The sequence below is a fragment of the Acinonyx jubatus genome, chromosome F2 (assembly GCF_027475565.1).
Source record: "Acinonyx jubatus isolate Ajub_Pintada_27869175 chromosome F2, VMU_Ajub_asm_v1.0, whole genome shotgun sequence".
NCBI classification, from domain to species: Eukaryota; Metazoa; Chordata; class Mammalia; order Carnivora; family Felidae; genus Acinonyx; species Acinonyx jubatus.
The window spans coordinates 52,762,324-52,783,972 of NC_069394.1; the positions used below are offsets into that span (position 1 = coordinate 52,762,324).

At 36.1% G+C, this 21,649-nt stretch overlaps 1 protein-coding gene and 1 long non-coding RNA gene across 2 annotated transcripts in view; one reads left to right on the plus strand and one right to left on the minus strand.

The window, feature by feature from the left end:
* Positions 1-21,649, minus strand: part of LOC113600674 (uncharacterized) — a 261,381-nt gene that overhangs the window by 104,433 nt on the left and 135,299 nt on the right. The window lies entirely within an intron of this gene.
* On the plus strand, positions 10,735-14,235 carry LOC106982503 (fatty acid-binding protein 9). The gene is made up of 4 exons (XM_015080676.3): positions 10,735-10,875; positions 13,144-13,316; positions 13,788-13,889; positions 14,051-14,235. Exons 1-4 carry the CDS (start codon positions 10,803-10,805, stop codon positions 14,099-14,101), a joined length of 399 nt encoding a protein of 132 aa, XP_014936162.1. The 5' UTR covers positions 10,735-10,802; the 3' UTR covers positions 14,102-14,235.

A 21,649-nucleotide genomic window follows, 5' to 3' on the forward strand; every position in this document is an offset into this window, starting at 1 on the left:
AAGACAGCAACCCAGGATGGGATATAGGTCTAGAAGCTATCAGTATCCTAGTGGTAACTTAGTTCACAAATGGTGATGAGATAATCCAATAATAAGGGAGAACTGGAAAAAAAGAAAGACTTGAAGGTAGTCAAGTGGATGTCCCAGGCACTTCAAGTCAACACGTTCTGTGGTAAATTTATCATTGTTGCCCCCTTCCACCCACTACCTACAACTTGTTCTTCATCCTATTTTCCAGAGCTCATTGAGTATCAACATGTTTTGTCTAATTACTTTTTCCATAAATCTTAAATTATCCTTGAATATGTCTTCTTCCTCCCTCCACAGTATCTATTTTACTTTTTGAAAATCATGTTAATTCTATTAACTTAAAATTTCTTTAATGTTTGCTTTTCTCATTCCCATTGCCAATACCTCCAAACATTTTTTTCTTTAATTGCTTCAGAGTTCTCCTAATAAATCTCCCTCTCTTACTGTCAATTCTCTCTTCTGTTTTCCAAGCCCTGTAGATTTAATAAATGGTATTTGCACAATGGAAACCTGACCTGGACACTCACTGATTAAAACATTTGCAAATGGCTCCATTGCATCCAGAGAAGGTCCAATCTCCATAGCGTGGAATGTATATTTTGTCTTATGCTTGTCTTTTCTCATCTGTTTAGTTTTATCATTGCTCTTGTTGTTTCATACTTCTTGCTATTGCTTCAATCATCCCAAGCAATTTTCATACTCTGTTTTGCCTCTAGTTGTGTGTGTGTGTGTGTGTGTGTGTGTGTGTGTGTGTGTGTATCCTGCTTCTTTCTATCTAGAACTTTCCCTTCCTTTGTCCTGAACATTCCTCATCCCTTAATGGTTCCTCTGTGCTAATTCTTTACAAAGTTGCATTAGGTACCACTTCTATGTATGAGTATTTGTGGATCTAGTTATTTTCAAAATGTACTTTCAAGTTTAATTCTTATTTTTCAGACGGTATGGAAGCATAGAGTAAGAAGATCCAGTCCAATGTATATTTGCTAGATAAGCTGGTTTCTTCCTTCTATATTTTCATAAAACTAAGGTCACGATACAAAAGATATCTTTGAGTATCAGTCCTCCAATTTATCTTGCCTGGGACTTCTTTGAAGGTCACATAATTTTCCATTGTCTAACATTACTTCTACCAACACACATACAGAAACATAGAGAAGGTTCTACTCTTAGGGGCGCCTGGGTGGCTCAGTCGGTTGGGTGTCTGACTTCAGCCCAGGTCATGATCTCGTGGTCCATGAGTTCGAGCCCTGCATTGGTCTCTGTGCTGACAGCTTGGAGCCTGGAGCCTGTTTCTGATTCTGTCTCCCTCTCTCTGACCCTCCCCCGCTCACACTCTGTCTCACGCTCTCAAAAATAAACATTTAAAAAAATTAAAAAATAAATAAAAGAAGAAGGTTCTACTCTTAAAGGAAGAGAGATAGGGCCAAGCAGATACTTCTCAGAAAAACAGATGCATGGGTATAGAGTCCATCTATATCTTGAAGAAGATATGAATAGTTCAAAAAGCCATTCACTCAGTCTTTAGAAACTATGAGAATCGGATGACACAATAGGCCAGCATATCCTTTCTTTTCTTTAATTCCTGTCACTGCTATCATTGAATTACAATTTCTGGCTTATAAATACTTCTTCCAAATCCCATAGCATTATTGGCTTAAATTTTTACTTTAAATTTTACTTTTAAATTTTTACTGACTTAAATTTTTAAAATTTTTTGAAAGTTATGCATCAATTTTGAGCAGGTGACCTAGCCTCTTGTTTAGAATAGTGATTTTCACCCAAGTTATTATTGTGACTTGACCACTGTGTGGTATGCCAAAGTATGTTACTACCAATAACAAAGTACAAAAATTTATGAATTATTTTATTTTTCAAGTAAATTACTTGAATTTAATATCATATAAAATATGGTTTTTCACAAACTTGTTCTCTTATTTGCAGAAGGAGAGAAAGGGATTATCACTTGTATATGAAACTTACTTGAGGTTTTCTGAGGGACTTGAAAAAATTCTTACAGGTGCATTGCTGCTAAGAAGAAAAATAGATTGTAAAGTCCTTGAGTTGGAACATGTAAGCCTCCAAGATGGTTGTCAGGTGGTGATGTGTTTTTTTTTTTTTTTTATCTTTAGGGTTCAGCTTTTAAGCAGTGTGTTTATAGCACTCCTAGCCAGGCTGTATGAGTACAGGAAATGGCTGGGTGAAGGAGTAAGGCACAGCCCTTGCATAGCTTATTGGTGAACATCTCTCTAGTTAGTGAAAAACACAATATTGACCTTACATCCAATTATGGATCCATCCATTAATTCACACACCAGCCCTATCCCAATGCAGAATACATTAAAAGGATTTACATATAGTCAAACAAACAGAAAATGTTAGGCAACACACACAAAAAAATCACTTATTGAGAGCATCTCAAAGGCAAGGATGATGTCAAACTTGTAGCTAGGTTCCCAGACCCTGGTACAGTGAAGAGGAGAGTCAGAGCTTAATAAATGATTCTTGAATGAATAAGTATGCTGTCTTCTTTGTGCTAAATGTGGTGTATGGAACAGAAAGAATGACAATCTCATATACGTGTCCTTAATGTAGTAGAGAAATAGCATGAATACCATCACATTACCTGGGAAAACTGTCCTAATAGTTCCTTCTCTTTCCTTTACCCTTACCCCTCAAATCTAGAAAGGATTAAAACTTTCCTCCCCGTGACCACAGAAAAATGTATGTGTTCCTACTATAACAAGATATTACCATACTCTCTTTTCTCTTTCCCGTTCACTAGGTTGTCACTGCCTCTAGAGCAGGTCACTTACATGGATACCTAGAATCTAGCACAGTGCCTGAAACATGGTAATCCCTCAATAAATTTTAACAGAATGAATAAAGACACAATATAGGGGAAGAAACTCATTATATACTAAATTATGTGGTATAGGCTATGGACTGAAGGGAGCCAATGGCAAGCAGGACCAACATGTCCTGGAGTAGTCAAATTTTCAACAAAGAAGATGTATTTGAGTTAGGCCTTGGAAGATAATTGTAGTTAATTGCTTATTAATTAGTTTTACAGTAGAATAACTTGGCAAATACCAAGCAGATTTTTGTATGTTTTTGAAGTTAAGCTTGCATAAATTCACATTAGAATTAGTTATAACATTAGGGTCTTGAATGTAATCCCCATGGTAACCAAAAAGAAAGCAGCTATAGAAAATATATATAAGGAAATGAGAAAGGAATTTTAATGTTTCATTACAAAAAATCAGCTAAACAAAAAAGAAAATAGTAAATCAGGAAATGTGGGACAAAAAAAGCTACAAAGCACATGAAAAACAAATAGCAAAATGACAGAAGTAAATCCCTCCTTATCACTAGTAATTTTAAATATAAATTGATTAAACACTCTAGTCGAAAGACAAATTGAATAAAGAGAAAGAATAAAAAAAAAGTCTAACTGTATGCTATCTACAAGAGACTAACTTTAGATCCAAATATACAAAGAGGTTGAAAATCAAAGGATAGCAGAAGATATTCCATACAAATAGTAACCAAGAGAGCAGAGGTGGCTATACCAACAAAAGACAAAATAGACTTATTACATATTTAAATGAAAGTTTCAATACAGCAAGAACATATAATTATAAACATTTATATACCTAGTAAAAGACAAAGTACATAAGGCAAAAAATGACAGAATTTTTATATCTCAATAAAAAAATGTGACAGAATTAAAGAGAGAAATAGTTCTACAATAATAGTTGGATAATTCAAAATTTCACTCTCAATAAAGGATGGAACAACCAGACAGAACATACGTAAGGAAACAGTAGACTTAGAAAACACAATAAATCAACTGGATGTAACAGACATGTATAGAACACTCAAAAACCACAGAATACATATTTTTCTCACGTGTACATGAACTTTCTTCAGGATAGAAAGGATAAAATTAAGTCTCAGTAAATTTAAAAAGATATATGCAAAATACCTTATTCAAACATAATGGGATGAAGTAAGAAATCAATAACAGAAGGAAAACTGGAAAATTCACAAATTTTTGGAAATTAAACAACAACCAATGGATCAAAAAAGAAATAACAAGAGAAATTAGAAAACACTTAGTGATGAATGAAAGCTGAAACACAACGTAGCAAAACTTACGGGACACAGTGAAAGTAGTGCTAAGTGGGAAATTTATAGTTAAAAATGCTTATATTAAAAGAAGAAGAAAAGAGAAGTTCTCAAATCCACAATCTAACTTTCCAACTCAAGAAACTTGAAAAACAAGAAAAAACTGAACCCAAAGCTAGCAGAAGGAAATAATAAAGATCAGAGCAGAGATGAATGAAATAGAAAATAGAAAAATGAAAAAGAAAATCAACAAAATGAAAAGTTGGTTCTTCAAAAGATTAACAAAATTGACAAGATTTAGGTAGACTCACTAAGAAAAAAAGAGAGAAAACTCAAATTACTAAAATCAGTAATGAAACTAGGATATTACTACTGACTCTACAGAAATAGAAAGGATTACAAGAGAATACTCTGAGCAGCTGTGCACCAACAAATAGGGTAACCTAGACGAAATGAACAAATTCCTGCTAAGACTAAAGCATGAAGAAATAGCAAATCTGAACAGACCTGTAACTAGTAAGGAGTAACCAGGAACCAAATATCTGATTAAAAAAAAAAAAAAGTCCTGGGCTTAATGTTTTCACTGGTGAACTCTACCAAATTGAAGAAGAACTAATGCCAATTCTTCTCAAACTCTTCCGAAAAAATTAAAGAAAAAAGAAGACTAATTCATTTTATGCATATGATATCATTAATATCAAACTCAGACAAAGATAGTTGAAAAAAATTACAGAGCAATATCCCATATGAATCGTGATGTAAAATCCTCAACAAAATGCTAGCAAGCAGAATTCAGCAGCATATTAGGATTATACACCATCACCAACTGGAATTTATTGGGGAATGCAAGGATGATTCAACATGCAAAAATTGGTCAATATAATCTACCATATTATCACAATGAATGGGGAAAAAAACATACGGTCATCTCAATTAATACAGAGAAAGAATTTGAGAAAATTCAAAACTCCTTCATGTAAAAACATTCCACAAACTAGGAATAGTAGGAAACTACTTCAGTGTAACAAACACCCTGTGTGAAAACTCCATAAAGGACATGACACTTAATAGTGAAACCTGAAAGTTTTTCCTGTATAATCAGGAACAAGATAGAGATGTCAGCTTCTGCCATTTGTATTGAATATGTTACCGGAAGTACTAATCAGAGTAGTCAAGAAAAAAAAAGCCATCCAAACTAAAAAAGGAAGAAGAAAAATTATTTCTGGTCACAGATGGTATAATCTTATATGAAGAAAACCCTAAAGATTCCACTCACCTGAAAAAAAAAAACCTATTAGAATAAATGAATTCAGCAAAGCGGCAGGATATATCATCAATTCACAAAAAGCAGTTGTGTTTCTATATACTAACGATGAACAACCGAGAAGTAAATTAAGAAAACATTTCCATTTACAATAGCAGCAGAAAGAATAAAATACTTATAAATTAACGTAATTAATTAACTTAATTAAAGGAATCAGCTTTTGGTAAAAGTTTCATACAATTAAAATTGCAAACATTTCTAAAAGAAATTTTTAGTAGACATAAATAAATGGAAAGATATCCCATATTCACAGATTGGAAGACTTAATATAGTTAGGATGTCATACTACCCAGAGTTATCTACAGATTTGATGGACTCCCAATCAAAATCCCAATGACATTTTTTGGAGAAATAGCAAACCCATTCTGAAATTCATATGGAATCTAAAGGGACCACAAAAAGCCAAAACAATTCTGAAAAAGAAGAATAATATTGGATTACTCATGCTTCCTGATTTCAAAATTCACTACAAAGCTATTATAATCAAAACTTGCTAGTAGAGACAGACATATAAACCAATGGAACAGAGTAGAGTCCAGAAATAAACCCTCACATAAATGGTCAAATAATTTTCAATTAATGTACCAAGGTCATTCAATGGGTAAAGGACTGTCTTCAGAAAATGGTGCTGGAAAAATTGGGTATTATGGGCAAAAGGATAAAGTTGGACCCTTACCTAACACCATCTGCAAAAATGAACTCAAATGAATCCATGACCTAAATATGTCTTTTTAAAAAATTTTTTTTTACATTTTTAAATTTATTTTTGAGAGAGAGAGAGAGAGAGAGAGAGAGAGGCAGAGCACAAGTGAGAGAGGGGCAGAGAGAGAGGGAGACACAGAATCCAAAGCAGGCTTCAGGCTCTGAGCTATCAGCACCGAGCCTGACCGGGGCCCAAACTCACAAACTGGGAGATCACGACCTGAGCCGAATCGGGCACTTAACCGACTGAGCCACCCAAGCGCCCCAGAAGTATAAAATTCTTAGAAAAAAAACATAGGGAAAAAGTTCCATGACATTGGATTCGACCATGATTTCTGAAACATGAAAACAATGGCACAGGAAACAAAAAAATAGAAAAATTGGACTTCATGAAAATTAAAAATCTGTGTGGGGGCACCTGGGTGGCTCAGGTCACGATCTCACGGTTCATGGGTTGGAGTCCCACATCAGGCTCTGTGCTGACAGCTCGAAGCCTGGATGGAGCCTGCTTCAGATTCTGTCTCCCTCTCTCTCTGCCCCTTCCCCACTCACACTGTCTCCCTCTCTCTCAAAAATAAATGTTTTAAAAAAATCTGTGTGTATCTTTTGTGTTGATATATACTATCAACAGAGTAAAAAGACAACTTACAGAATGTGAGAAAATATTAGCAAATCATATTTCTCATAAGGAATTAATATCCACAATATAGAGAGAGCTCTTAAAACTCAATAACAAATAAAACAAACAATCTGATTCAAACATGGGCAAAGGACTTGAAAAGACATTTTTCCAAAGAAGATATACAAATGTCCACTACATGAAAAGATGTTTAACACTACCAATCATTAGTGATATGTAAATCAAAATTACAATGAGATTCCACATCACACCCATTAAGATGGCTACTATCAAAAAAACAAACCAAATAACATGTTGGTGAAAATGTCTAGGAATTGGAATGCTTGTGTACCATTGATAGGTATGTAAATGATACAGCTGCTGTGGAAAACAGGATGACAAGTCCTCAAAAAATTAAAAATGTAATTATCATGGGATACAGCAATTCTGCTCCTAAGTATATACTCCACCTCCACCACCACCTCCTCACCACCACAAACTGAAAACAGGGTCTTAAAGAGATATTTGTGCACCCATATTCATAGCAGCATTATTCACAATAATTAAAATGGAGAAGCAACTTAAGGTCCGTTGGCATATAGATAAGCAACATGTGGTATTTACATACAATGGAATATTATTAAGCATTAAAAAGGAAGGAAATTCTGGCACATGGTACAACATGGAAGAAACTTAAGAAGTGCATGGTAAGTGAAATACACCAGTCACCATAAAAACAAATACTGTATGATTCTACTTTTGTGAGTTATTTAGAGTAGTTGAAATTGTACAGACAGAAAGTAGAATAGTGGTTGCCAATGGCTAAGAGACTGGGAAAATCGGGTTCTTGTTTAGTAGGTATGGAGCTTCAGTTTTGCAAGATAAAAGAGTTCTGGAAGTAGATGGTGGTGAGGTAGTGCAATAATATGTACTTAATGCCACTGAATTGTACACTTAAAATGGTCAAGATAGTTAATTTTATGACACATGTATTTTACCACAATAAAAAATTGGAAAATAAATCTACTGTGGCTCCAGCTAAAGTATTTTATATATATATGTATATGTGTGTGTGTGTGTGTGTGTGTGTGTGTGTGTATATATATATATATATATATATAGCAGTAAATTACTAGACATATTCCTGAATACTTTCATAGCTTCCAGTATATTTTTATTTTTACCACTGTTCCTCACCAATAGGGAATGTAGCATCTCAAAATTAAAATTTATTAAAGACTCCTTTACCTCTAAAATGTCGCAAGAAAAAAGTTACTCTGGAAAATGAGATATTGGAGAAACATACAGAAATGAGATAATGAAGAAATGAGCATTGAAGCTATCATGAAAACAAGATGTGTAAATGTTCGAAAACAAATTGCTCTATCCTGATTCCTTTACTGGAATTAACAATTATGAACAGCCTCACTTGAACATTTTTTTACTTGAGGGAATGGTGTCTTTTGGGGGTGGGGTTTGCTTTTAAAATCAAACACAAAAGCCAAAGGCAAGTGGTGGTGGCAGCAGGACTAGCAGAGCACATTCTCAGTTGAGAAGAGAGACTCACGTGGTAATAATGAGACACGGAGCAAAGACCAAGGGAGTCTGGGAATCCCTCTATCATCTGATGACTGTAATGAAAGACCTGTCATATCGGTCGGCCGGACTGGAGAGAACAATGTATATTACAAGCTTGCTTACAGTCACTGTTAGAGAGATTAAGATCAGTAATGAGGGGAATTGCCAGTTTAAAAGAAATAAACACTGCTTATTCCTTTTGTCATTCATTTATAAAACATTTATTGAGCACCTACGGTATACCAGCCACTGTCTTAGGGATATTGAGGTGAGTAAGAAATATTTTCTTTGCTTGAGGCGCTTATGAAATAACTCAGGGGACAGCTGGAAGATAACTAGCTGTAATACCATGAGAAATGTTTTCTAATATACTTCTGGTAAAGTACAATTGTATTACGTAATAGGAATCAACTAGCTCTGAGTCAGTTTCACAGAGAAGGAGATGTTTGAATTGGACCTGGAGAGATGATAGTTGCTGTACACAAGGCCAACATCAGATGATACATGCAATTGGTTGTTTTGAGATTTGAAACGAATCATTTAGGTAAAGCTCTTTACTGAGGCATATCAATTACGAAGGCTTAAGTTGCGAGTAACAAAAACTCAGACACACGATTGTTCAAATAATGATGAAATTTATTAATTCACATATATAAAATTCCAGAAATTAAATGGCCTTCGTTCCTCCCCACTTTGCACTCTGTCGTCTTCAGTTTTGGCTGCATCTCTGAGTTGGTAACACAATGGATGCAGCAGTCCCACATTTACAAAAAAGCAAAATGTGCAGAGGAGAAGAGAAACCATCTCTCTGGCTCTTTCCCTTAGGGGTAAGGGAATTTTATGGAAGCCAAAAATTTTACTTTTCCTTTGGTCTCATGGGACAACTGAGTTCTATATGGGCCACAGGATTGATTCCTGAATCAATCAGTGGTAGGGAAATTGGAACAAGAATGATGACACTAATGTCACACTGCCCCATGGGCCAACATGCATCGGCATGTTTTCTTACTATCTTTCAAGCAGAGAATGTAAGCATACATGTAGAACCAGTAAAGCAAGGTTTGACCACTTGTTCTTTATTTGAATATCATCTCTGAGTACATTTTCAACTGTTAAGGCACTTATTTTGGGGACAGGTCTTGGTTTCCTGAAAGTGAGTCTAGCGTTTTTGCTTCCCCTGTTTTGTCCTCCAAATATTTCAATGACTGTTATATCTATAAAAAGACTGTATTGTAAATTTCTTCTTTATATGTTGTCATCAAAAGAAATTCTTTATTCCACTTAAGTGATAACATTATGGTGCCAAAATGTCTACCTTTTTAAAAATTTGTTTTTTCCACGAACAGATGATTTAAATAAATATTTCTTTGAAGAATTATTTGACACAGGCAGATAATAGTATGAATATTCTTCTTCTGGTGCCTAATTTTCTGGTCTTATTCAAAACAACTGGAATTAAAAGTTGTGATATAAATCTAGAGCTTCTGAATCTAATCCTTTTTCGTAAAGGCAAAATTGCCAAGTCCATATTACTTAGGTTACAGAAATAACTGTACAGAGATTTAAATAATCTACTGCCTTTCTCTTTTCGAATGCAGATATCGAAATGCCATTTTTCTCTCTAAAACTTCTCTTCACAATTTCAAGTGGTATCTTTTATTTTTTTTTCCAAGTGGTATCTTTTAATATCAAGATTACTTGGTAAGCCTAAAAGATGAATTTTCCAAGCATTAGCTCCACCTCCTTTTTAGGGCTTAAGTCACAAAACACCATTCAATGGTAATTGTTACCTTTCTTTCAGTGGGCAATCACTCTTGATGAACAACAGTGATAATATTAATAACACTCTATGCCTCCCTCCGAGAAACTGAAGACATCTCATTTACGTTAACTGATATCAATTCATCAACTCTGCAAGGAAGGGAGGAGAGACTATTATTTTAATGAAGAGTGTACTCTGGAACCATGATGTGTCCAAACGAAAAACAGCTGAGGTGGATCAAGCAAGGGTGTGCTTCTCCTCTCAGGTGGGGAAACCACCTTTGTCAGGTGTTTATTGGACATTTGTTGGGATATTCCTAAAGAGTTGACTCAGCATTCAAATTTCAAAGTGCTATTGAAAATTATCTCCATTCCAGAAATAATACTTATCAAGTGACTTGGGGGTGTAAGTCTCTTTCCTAGAAGCTATAATCATTGACTTAAATTCAGCTTTACATGTTGATTTTCCATTTCTTAATTTGGGGGTGAATAAAATGAGTCATGCTGGTGCCTAGAATGTTTGGTCTTGCTGCTGCTCATTGGTTATTTCAGAAGTCACGTGATGAAGATGCCTTTTAAATTAAGATACTGGCAGCACTGTATTCCCTGAGTTTCTTTGGCTTTTGGTTGTGAGTGCCTCTTCTCAACAAGCTTTCCATCATGATTGAGCCCTTCTTGGGAACCTGGAAGCTGATCTCCAGTGAAAACTTTGAGGAATACATGAAACAACTAGGTGAGAAATACCATTACAAGATTTAGAAACTGGCAACACATTTTGTTATATGGTCAGCTTTGCATTTCACAATAAATTTTCCTATAATTCTCTTTTTTGTGATCTTAAGAAATAGTCATGTAAGATTAACAAAGTTTATGTATCTACTTTTGATTTTAAAAAGTATATATATTTTGAGAGAGAAAGAGAGAATGAGCAGGACAGGAGCAGAGAGAGAGAGAGAGAGAGAGAGAGAGAGAGAGAGAGATTGAGGGTGGGAGGAAAGAGGGAATCTCAAGCAAGCTCTGTGTGTCTCATGAACTATGAGGTCATGACTTGGGCCACAGGTGGATGCTTAACCAACTGAGCCACCCAGGTGCCCTGTTTCTTTTAAATAACAGTAATAATTGTCTCATTTTGGAATACTAAGCTCACATATACTTCCTTGTCATTATCTTTATATTTAAGTCCATTTATCCTTTTTGAAAATATTCATCCTATCCCCTGGATAGAGTTTCTCCCCAGCTTCATCATTTCATTTAACAGCATTTCTTAGCTTCAAATTTACAGATAATAATTTCTATAATTAAATTTATCAGCTAAATTTGTTTCAAGCTTTGCTTTAAGTTATAACTTCAAAAGAACAAAAGCAACAAATGAAATTTCTACTTGGTTAATGGTTTAGAGTCTTCATATATATGAGAGATACTTAAAAAACATTATTTTGAAGAATTTCAAATTTTTTATTGGAGAAATGGAACATTTTTACTCATTGAATGTCTCTCCATTGGCTATTTCTCAGAAGTCTAAACCCTATCCATTCTTTAGCTCTATAGTCAAGTTCATAAATGTCAATTATAATGGCTCAGGTCTATAGCAACTCAACTATTCTTCACTAATGCTAGAAGAACAGTAATTATTTAATAATTAATTTTTAATAGTTAATTAAGAGAAGTCTTCCTTGCAATAATAAACTGCATATAAAGCCAAGAATTTTTTAACCTTATTTTCTTCTTTAAATTTGGTTGAGGTGATCAATGCATAATAAGTCAGTGTGTTCATAATGTAACATTTGTCCCTTTTTCATGCTTAGTATTAACTTTCTTAGGGAGATAGGAGAAACATACCTCTCTATTTCTTCATGGATTCGTAGACCCACCTGTTTTGAGTTTAAATTTGGGGGCATCTAAGAAACTTTGGGCTTATGGCAAGAGTAGCCCTTGATCGACTGAGAGTGGACTGAGGCAGAGGACAAGAGGGAATAACAGCTGAGCACCTACTATGTGCCACTGCCATGCTAAGTGCTTTCACTTAATCTCCTAGCACAGCTAGGAGGCAAGCACTATAGTTGTCCACGTTTTGCTATTGAGAAAGCTGAAGGTTAGAGAAAGGAAATAACATGCCCGAGCTCACAAGTGGCCAAGCCCAGGTTATAACCACCTCGCTCTTCTCTCTTTTGTCATCCACAGCTAACACTGCTTCTCCACAGTCAGGTGTGTCTTGTCAGTTTCACAGCCTGAATGCAAAATCGAGTTTGCTATTGGTACAGGGAGAGAAGATTCAGCTCTTCTGCCCACCTATTACAGGAATCAAGTTTGAGCATGGACAATCCCCAACCTGAACAGGGCCAGGCTCTAAGCCAAACTGTCATTTGTGTACTTCCTCTTTTCTTGGCCAGATCTGAATGTAATCTGCAAATAAAAGAGGGGCTTGGGCTTCCTAAATCATACTCTTTTCGAGGAGTTTAGATACTTTGAAAATTGTATTTCTTGTTTTGCTTTTTTTTCCTAAGTGTGCTAAAATTCTCAGTTAGAAAACCTGTGTTTAAATCTCAGCTCTGCTACTTACCAGACACCTCACTTAGAATAAGCCTCTCTCTCTCTCTCTCTAGGATGCTGTGTACTCATCTCTAAAATGCAGATAGTAATACCCCCCTCATAGCTGTTGTAACACTCCACAAGGTAAAGTATGAGTTCTGATTCACTAAAAGGCACCATGCAGCCATACATTTTCGAGGAAGCATGAGTCTCCAAGATTTTCGATGAGGCACAATAGCCTCAAAAAGTGAATTTAGCTTTTCAAAATGTCAAGTGTAATTACTGACACATTTTGTCAATGAGTTTGCTTGGCTCAACCTAGCTATTACAGTGAGCATTGAAGAAATTATAGCGCATTACCCAAAACCTGAACGGAGGAAGTATGTATTCTTTTTAAATTGCTTTCCAACACGGTTGTTAGCACTTCTTCCTAAATGTCTTAGGAAGGCATATTGCTTTCTCCACTTTACAGGAATGAGCGCAGCAGCCCGGAACCTGGCGGAGTTAGCAAAGCCGATAATCCGTATTAGTGCCAACGGGGATGAAGTGAACATCAAAGTAGAAAATTCCCTCAAGAACACTGAAATCTCCTTCAAACTGGGGGAAGAATTTGATGAAATCACAGCGGACGGTCGGAAAGTGAAGGTAAGAACTAAATAAGTCTTCCTGGTGTTCCACAATCCAGAAAAAACTAGGAAGCACTTGAGCATGGTTCATTCATATCTAACTTGATTAATTACCAAGTCACTTTGGGCTTGTTTTGTTCATTACTATTGCATATCTCTAAATTCAACCCTTTTGCAAGTTATTCTGATGGTTAACAGGCCAAAAAATTTGATGTGTTTTTATTTTTTTCTGATCTCTTTGCATAAAAGAGCATATACAAGAGAACAATTATTCACAAATAGTTTAGGTATTGTTCCGGGAAGGAGAGCATTAACTGAATACTCACTTGATACCTCTCTAGTTTGATGATAATAAAGTATGACAAGAATTGAGGGGAGAATTTGGGTGAAAAAAATGTCAAAACAGAAATTAAAAAGTAGATGAAAAGTCTTCTGTAGGTGAAAATGTTGTGAATTGCTATTTCTAACTGATTCCTTTATGCATCTATAGAGCATCGTAACATTAAGCAATGGTTCAATGATTCATGTCCAAAAATGGCTTGGCAAGGAGACAACAATCAAAAGACAAATTGTAGATGGAAACATGGTAGTGGTGAGTTTTCCGTAAATTGAAATTTTCCGATACTCCTATTTGAGGCATGCTTCTCAAGTTACTCAATTGTTTTACATCCTGATGTGAGAGTCTGGAGAAGGAGGGGTAGAGCAAATTTAACCTTCATGCACCAACTCTAATAGATCCCTCTTTGCTTTTAGGAATATACCATGAATAAAACTGTCAGCACTCGCATTTATGAAAAGGTATGAAGGAAATTTCTACATCAGTGGAAACTTGTTCACTAACGAGAAACTGGGACTTGAAGAAGATATGCCTCAGGGCCATTGATTTAAAAAAATTGTTCAACATAAATTTGCTCAATAAAACCATCAAATTAAGTGCAGTTTTGGAGCTGTGTGATAGTGAGGGTTGGGGACAAGCTGATTAATTGGTGAGGTAAGAAGCGACTTGCTTATTATATGATTATGAGAGCACCAAAGTTCCCCTACCCTCTGTCTACCTGACTTCTATAGTCCTTCCCTCCAGTGGACCCATTCCATTTAAGTTAAGGCATTCTGTCAGAGAGTGCTCTGTTGAAATTCCTGTGACCTCAAAGAGGGTATAATACACTGCAGATACAACCACTAGGAACTACTTTGGGCAGTACAGATGCTGGAAACCAACATGCTGACTTTCTGTTTTTGCAGAAGGCTGGCCCTGCTTATATAGATGGATAGAGCACAAAACACAGCCTGGACATTATACACTGTGGCACTGTGGTTGAATTATTGTAGAAGAACATTTGAAACAATTATTGTCTCACTCGTCCATAAGCCCATTTAAAATAATCAGGCCAGTACACCTGTCACCACTGTTTACAACTTAGTCTTTGCAGAATGACCTTATATTAAATGCCAGTACTGAATTTCTAAGTTCCTGGTAAGAATATAATATCTAGAGCTACACAAAGTCCCTTAATAATTTCATTAACTACTGTTACTAGGAAGTACTCTCAGGGTTTAGAGAAAAGAGGAAGAATTATGTAAATACCATGTTGTACCTTAAATTCCAAACTGATAGCAGTCAGTCAAAAATAAGTCATGAGAGTTAGGTTTAATATGGGCTAAATTAGAATGTCCATGTAATTTGTTGTCTACAGTGGAAAGGGACTGTATCAATAATTACCCTTGGACAACAGGCAAAAATGGGGACTGCCCTAGGCAAACTGCGGGGTATGGCTGCCTTTGTAGGGATGAAATTGAAAGGTAATCTATAAAACGAATAAGCATGGGAACCAAATCAAGGAAAGTAATTAGGCCAAGGAGAGGATCTAGGATTGTCATATTAAACCCTGAAGACGCCTAAGCACACAGCTGTGCACCTGAAGTGATGGGCTTGGTGGTGGCCACACAGCTGCTGGATGTGGGCGATGACAGGCATTCCCACAGGACTTGGGCCTGTCCTACCTAAAGGACTCAAGTGTGTACACACTGTGACCACGCTTGCTCCCCAAAGGTCAAAGGGACTCTCAACCCCCAATGTGTCCTTGCACAAAGAGGGACACAGGCCAATCCTTCTTTAATCAGAACACAGTCTGATTGCAAGGGGCGTGCAAATGACAGGCCACTTTAGCAACACCTCAGAGCACAACCATTAGGGTTTCCCACAACCGTTAGGAAGAAGATACTACTCTAAAAAGCACTAGGCACTTACTCATTTAGATCTGTGGATTTACGGAGGCATAATTAAGAAAACAATACTACAGGTCTCAATTTTCAAGACTCATTTCTCTCCTCTTTATGCCACAGCTCAAAGTACAAAGAACTTAAATGAAACAAAAGCCTCGTGTTGTGTCTTTAGCAGGTAGAATAAAACATACTATTCCTGAGGAAATCATTGACTCAACAAATTCTTACTCTGACAACTGTTCAAAACCAAATTAGGTGCTGGAAAACAGCAACATGTTAGGCACAGAGCTCACAACTTTTGATGTTATAAATAGGCTGGCATCTTGAAACCCTACTGCTTTTACTTTTATTCTCAGTCAACGCACGTCAAAATTTCTGTAGAAAAAAGGTCACTGATGCTTATACTAAGAATCATTATTAGTCTTTCCTAAGGACTTTCACATGATCAGTCACTTGGTATATTTGACTTGCCTTCAAAAGTTATCATATATCTGTAAGTAAATGATAACGTATCTGTCAAGTTGTACAGGATTTATCACTATCTATCTGTAAGTAAATAATAGTGTGTCATATTTGTTAACTTGTGTTGGAAATAATGGAGCTTTTCATTACAGTGAGTTGAGCAATGAAAAGCCATTATTTGTTCACTTTCCAAAAGGGTTTGAAATGAAGGAAGTAATAGTAGTTTTTATAAGCCACGAAGGAAAATAACACTGACAAAATAATTTGTTTTGAACCTTCTTAGTGTTTTAATTTTCATAAATTTTTGCACAAAAATGCAATAAACATAAAAGTCCATGCTTTTCTTCACTGGCCTTAAAAATAACTAACTATGCCAAAGATAGTAATCTAGATGGAAAAATTAGGATGAAATATCAGGAAATAACCTAATCCTGAAGTTACAGGTTAAGATTTCTAAATTGAACGTTTAGGGAGAATATAGTTTGCCCATTTTTTAAAAAAAATTTTAACTTTTATTTATTTTTGACAGAGAGAGACAGAGTGTGAGTGGGGGATGGGCAGAGAGAGAGGGAGGGAGACTCAGAATCCAAAGCAGGCCCAGGCTCTGAGATGCCAGCATACAGCCCAATGGGGGCCTCGAACCCATGAACTAGGAGATCATGACCTCAGCCAAAGTCAGACGCTTACCCAGCTGAGCCACCCAGGCACCCCTGGTTTGCCTATTTTAAAGTCTGATATCTAGATCCTGTGTAAGTTTTGGAGACGGACAAGGCTGGGAAGGAACCATCTAGACACCAGTCCCATGCTAGAATCAGACTTGTCTGTTACCCCAGAGATGCACTGCAGTGAAGTGAAGTGAATGGGGTTGGAGAAGCAGTGACAGCCAATTGAATCCTGCTTCTGTCGTGGACACCTATGTGAGCAAGCGTGAGCTGTTTAACCACTTTGGTTTTCTCCTTTGCAAAATGGAGTCTATTTGCTTTACAGAGTTGTGTACTTGGAAAATTAGGGTGAAATATCAGGAAACAACCTAATCCCAAACCTACAGGTTCTTAAGATTTCTAAATTGAACATTTAGGGAAAATACAGTGTGTGTATGCATGTATGTCTACCTGTGTGTGTGTGTGTGTGTGTGTGTGTAAATAATACTTTCTCTCAAGGCCTTTATACCATCTCAATTATTGAAAACATTTGTAAGACATAATTAAGGAAATAAAGTAGGAAAAAAGGTAGGCTATCTATGTAATACATGATTAGAAAATCACCTTAACTGTTATGAGTTTATATTTGTTCCTTATGAAATAAAGCTAGACATGCTAACGCTTCTCACTATCCTTTGCAAGTGAATTATTTTTCAGGGATTCCTTTCTCCCATCAGCTGTAAGGAAGCAGATGGGCTAAGTCCTAAAAAGTATTTCCTATGGCTCTTTATGCTAATGCCTGAAAAGTACAGCCTACTTTAATGCTGTGAACGTCACTTTCTCACTAAGAGGAAAAAATGCAAATTGAATAAAAAACTGTGCCCAGCTTAGTATATGCTGTAATGACTAACAAAAGAAGCTGAGATGCAGAAATTATCTTCTATTTCCTCCCCAGTGAATGAGTAACTTTAATTCTCAGGTGTTCTATCATCATTAGGAATAATGATTTGAAATCTTAGACTAGATTTTGCAAGAGGCCATGTACGTTACAGTCTAGAAAAAACAAAGCTTAATGCATTGTTTGGAGGAATCAGAAACTACTTCCCTCTCTTTATTGCCATTCAACAAAAGACAAGCTATTAACCACCTTTGAGCAGTGTAAATGTCACAGCAACTGTCACCATAGCAACCAAAAGATAGAATATCCACTGGTGACTAAGGAGCTTACAAGAAATGATTTGCATTAAGACAGCAACTATAATCTCAATATTGTTAAACGTAGAGAAAAACACTTATCTGAAACATGTAATAGGAAGATATCAAGCCTGAAGTGCCATTGTCACCTTCTGTCAAATAGCTGTCTCTGGTGGGGGCACCAGATGCCTTAGTGGCTGAGTTCTAAAGATAAATGAGATCATCAGTCTCAAGGCATCTGGTGTCTAAACAATTTCATAAGGGATCTTCCTACATAATAATGGTTCATTGGCTCTTTAGTGATATCCTCACTACCTCCATCTGCAAATGATAAAAAATAATAATTGGGAAAAAGGAAAATAATAATTGGATATTCTAATATGTCTCTGACCGTTTGTTTAATGTCTGTCTTCCTAACTAGGATATAAGGCCCATATGGGCAGGAACTGTTGCTGTTTCACTCACCACGTTCTCTCCAGTGCTACCTCAGTTCAATAAATTTGTGTCGAGTAATTGTCTACATGCATGCAGGTGAGACTATGTACAATGAGTCTTGGAATCAACTTATGTGCACTTTCCTAGTGGTGTGCTATGGTCTTGTCATCCTGGACACGGAAAAAAGTGCCACTAAAAGAGTGACCAGTGAGGGAATGAGTGCTGCCATTAAGTTTCACGCTTAGACGTGCTCCACCGCCTTTGCTTTCTCCATGCTTCCAGTGTGTGTGAAAAAGGCAAGAAAAAAAAGGCAGGGGAGGGAGAGGAGAGAAGGAAGTTTAGCAGAACAATATTATTGACCATAAGCACCAATTTTAGATGCTTTCATGTTATTTATTATCTGATTTAATGCAAATAATAACCCCTATAAGTAGAAAATTTTGTATTTTCTTCATTCAGTCAGTCAACAAATATTTATTGAGTGTCATGTACTTGGGATACTACACGAGTGAAATCACATGTTTTCCCCACTTGTATGGAATCAAGACTTCAGTGGGTGATATACATATTAATCAAATAACATCCAAAATTAATAAAAATTGCCATTGCAGTAACTGTTAAATGATGTTATACAAGAAGAAGTTAAGAAAGATGATTGAATTGAAATCTAAAGGATGTCAACCCAAGGGTAGGAAAATATGATTGAGCTGAGATTTAAGGATTAAACACATGGGAGTGGTTAAACATTCCAGGAAAAGAGAAGAGTACATACGAACACCTGGTGGAAGCAAGTTGGAAATTAATACTTTCTTTCCTATTCTCTGGAAGATTTTGTGTAAGATTGGTGCTATTTTTTTCAGAAATATTTGTAAGAACTCATTGGTGAAGCTCACAGGCCCAGAGTATCTTTGTGAGAGCAATTTTAACCATAGTGATAATAATGGATTTGGGAGTATTCACATTTTTTACTTCTTGTATTATTTTTGGTAAATTGTGTTTTCTAAGGAGTTTATAAATCTCTTAAAATTTTTTTAACATTTATTTATTTTTGAGAAGAGAGAGACAGAGCATGAGCAGGGGAGGAGAGAGAAAGAGGGAGACACAGAATCTGAAACAGGCTCCAGGCTCTGAGGTGTCCCCACAGAGCCCGACGCGGGGCTTGAACTCACTGACCGCGAGATCATGACCTGAGCAGAAGTCGGACGCTTAACCATCTGAGCCACTCAGGTGCCCCTGTAAGTCTCTTTTAAATCTTAAAGTTTATTGGCATGGAGTAGCTCCTATTATTTTCTTATGATCTTTTAAATTACTGTGTTATATAACCATAATTTTTAATAACTATAGGATATACTGATATATCCTTTTTTATTCCTGCAATTAATAACTTTTACCCTCTCTCTTTTTAAGTCCATCTTGCTAAAAGTTTGCCAATTTTTATTAGTCTTAAAAATTTTTGGTCTTAGGTGAAAAAATGCCCAACATCACTCATCATCAGGGAAATACAGATCAAAACCACAATGAGACACCACCTCACCCCTGTGAGAATGGCTCACATTAACAACTCAGGCAACAACAGATATTGGCGAGGATGCGGAGAAAGAGGTTCTCTTTTGCATTGTTGGTGGGAATGCAAACTGGTGCAGCCACTCTGGAAAACCGTATGGAGATTCCTCAAAAAACTAAAAATAAAACTACCCTAGACCAAGCCATTGCACTACTAGGTATTTACCCAAGGGATACAGGTGTGCTGTTTCGAAGGGGCACATGCACCCCCATGTTTATAGCAGCACTATCAACAATAGCCAAAGTATGGAAAGAGTTAATATGTCCATTGATGGATGAATGGCTAAAGAAGATGTTGTGTACACACACACACACACACACACACACACACACACACACAATAGAGTATTACTCGGCAATTAAAAAGAATGAAATCTTGCCATTTGCAACTACTTGGATGGAACTAGAGGGTATTATGTTAAGCGAAGTTAACCAGGCAGAGAAAGACAAATATCATATGACTTCACTCATATGAGGAATTTAAGATACAAAACAGATGAACATAAAGGAAGGGAAGCAAAAATAATATAAAAACAGGGAGGGGGACAAAACATGAGAGACTCTTAAATGCAGAGAACAAACTGAGGGTTGCTGGAGGGGTTGTGGGGGGGGTGGGCTAAATGGGTAAGGGGCATAAGGGAGGACACTTGTTGGGTTAAGTGCTGGGTGTTGTACATAGGGGACGAATCACTGGAATCTACTCCTGATACCACTATAGTACTATATGCTAACTAACTTGCTTGTAAATTAAAAAATAAATTTAAAAAATTTAAAAAGAGAAAAACAAACAAATAAATAATTATCAAACAAATAAATGGAAAAGCGCTTCCAAAAAAATTTGGTCTTGATATTTTCTATAACATGTTTATTTTTAGTTTTATCCGCTTTGTCAATCATCTATCTCTATTGACTCTTGTTTCTTTTGCTTTTTGAGCATATTTTCCTGTCTCTCTGTTCTATTTATTTTTGATTGACAACGTATGTGAAAAAATTGTAGAAATAATTTAGACTTACGGTGACATTATCTTCCTTTGCTTCTGGCTGGTAGCGAGGTTCACTGGCTGTCCAGATCATACTAAACTAATTTTGAGAATGGAATTGATGCTAGCACAGGCCTGTTTAATTCACCTTCTCCCCTATGCTGCAACCTTTCAATGTCCCAAACCAAAGCATGATGATGAACCAGGACTCTCCCTCATTGTTCCCCTAACTCTGTAACACAGTTATAAACATTCTTCAGACTTGTGCCTCTCACTTGCCTTTTGCAGAATTCAGAGATCGTAGAAAGGCAGGGATCTGCCCCAAATATTGGGACTGTTCCTCTGGGCTTTCCTTTTTCACCCAAATCCTAGACCCTTAATTTTTCTCTGCCTTTGTGTAGTTTTGATGCCTTGAAGAATTTTTTAAAAAATCATCCATCTTTTCTAAGATGTCATAGTTGTAAAGTTAGTTTAATTTCCTCACCTATTATGAGGATGTGAAAATTCTAAGGTCCTTTTTTGTTTTCTCAGTTATTAAAAACATGAACATTTAAAAAATGACCATTATTTATAGTGACCCATTGTTTGACATATTTTTCTTGCCCCCAGTTATGATCCCAGTATTGCTATTTTGCAAATAACTTCAGACTATATACTAATTTTAATATAGAAAGTAAGTTCCACAAGGGCATGGAATTTTATTCAATGATGTTTAACCTTGAACAGTGCCTAACACTTAGTAGGCTTTCAATATTTTTTGCAATTAAATGAATGAAAGGAATGGAGTCAGATTTTTGGCACTCAAATGAGTGATCACGAATTCTTTGTTCATTTAACATAGGATGATTGGTTAT

What these genes read in the sequence shown, in the direction of transcription:
- LOC106982503 (XM_015080676.3), top strand. Translation starts at nt 10,803, where the DNA reads ATGATTGAGCCCTTCTTGGGAACCTGGAAGCTGATCTCCAGTGAAAAC. An exon ending in GGAATACATGAAACAACTAG is followed by an intron (nt 10,876 to 13,143) that starts GTGAGAAATACC and finishes TCCACTTTACAG; the next exon opens with GAATGAGCGCAGCAGCCCGG. An exon ending in TAGATGGAAACATGGTAGTG is followed by an intron (nt 13,890 to 14,050) that starts GTGAGTTTTCCG and finishes CTTTGCTTTTAG; the next exon opens with GAATATACCATGAATAAAAC.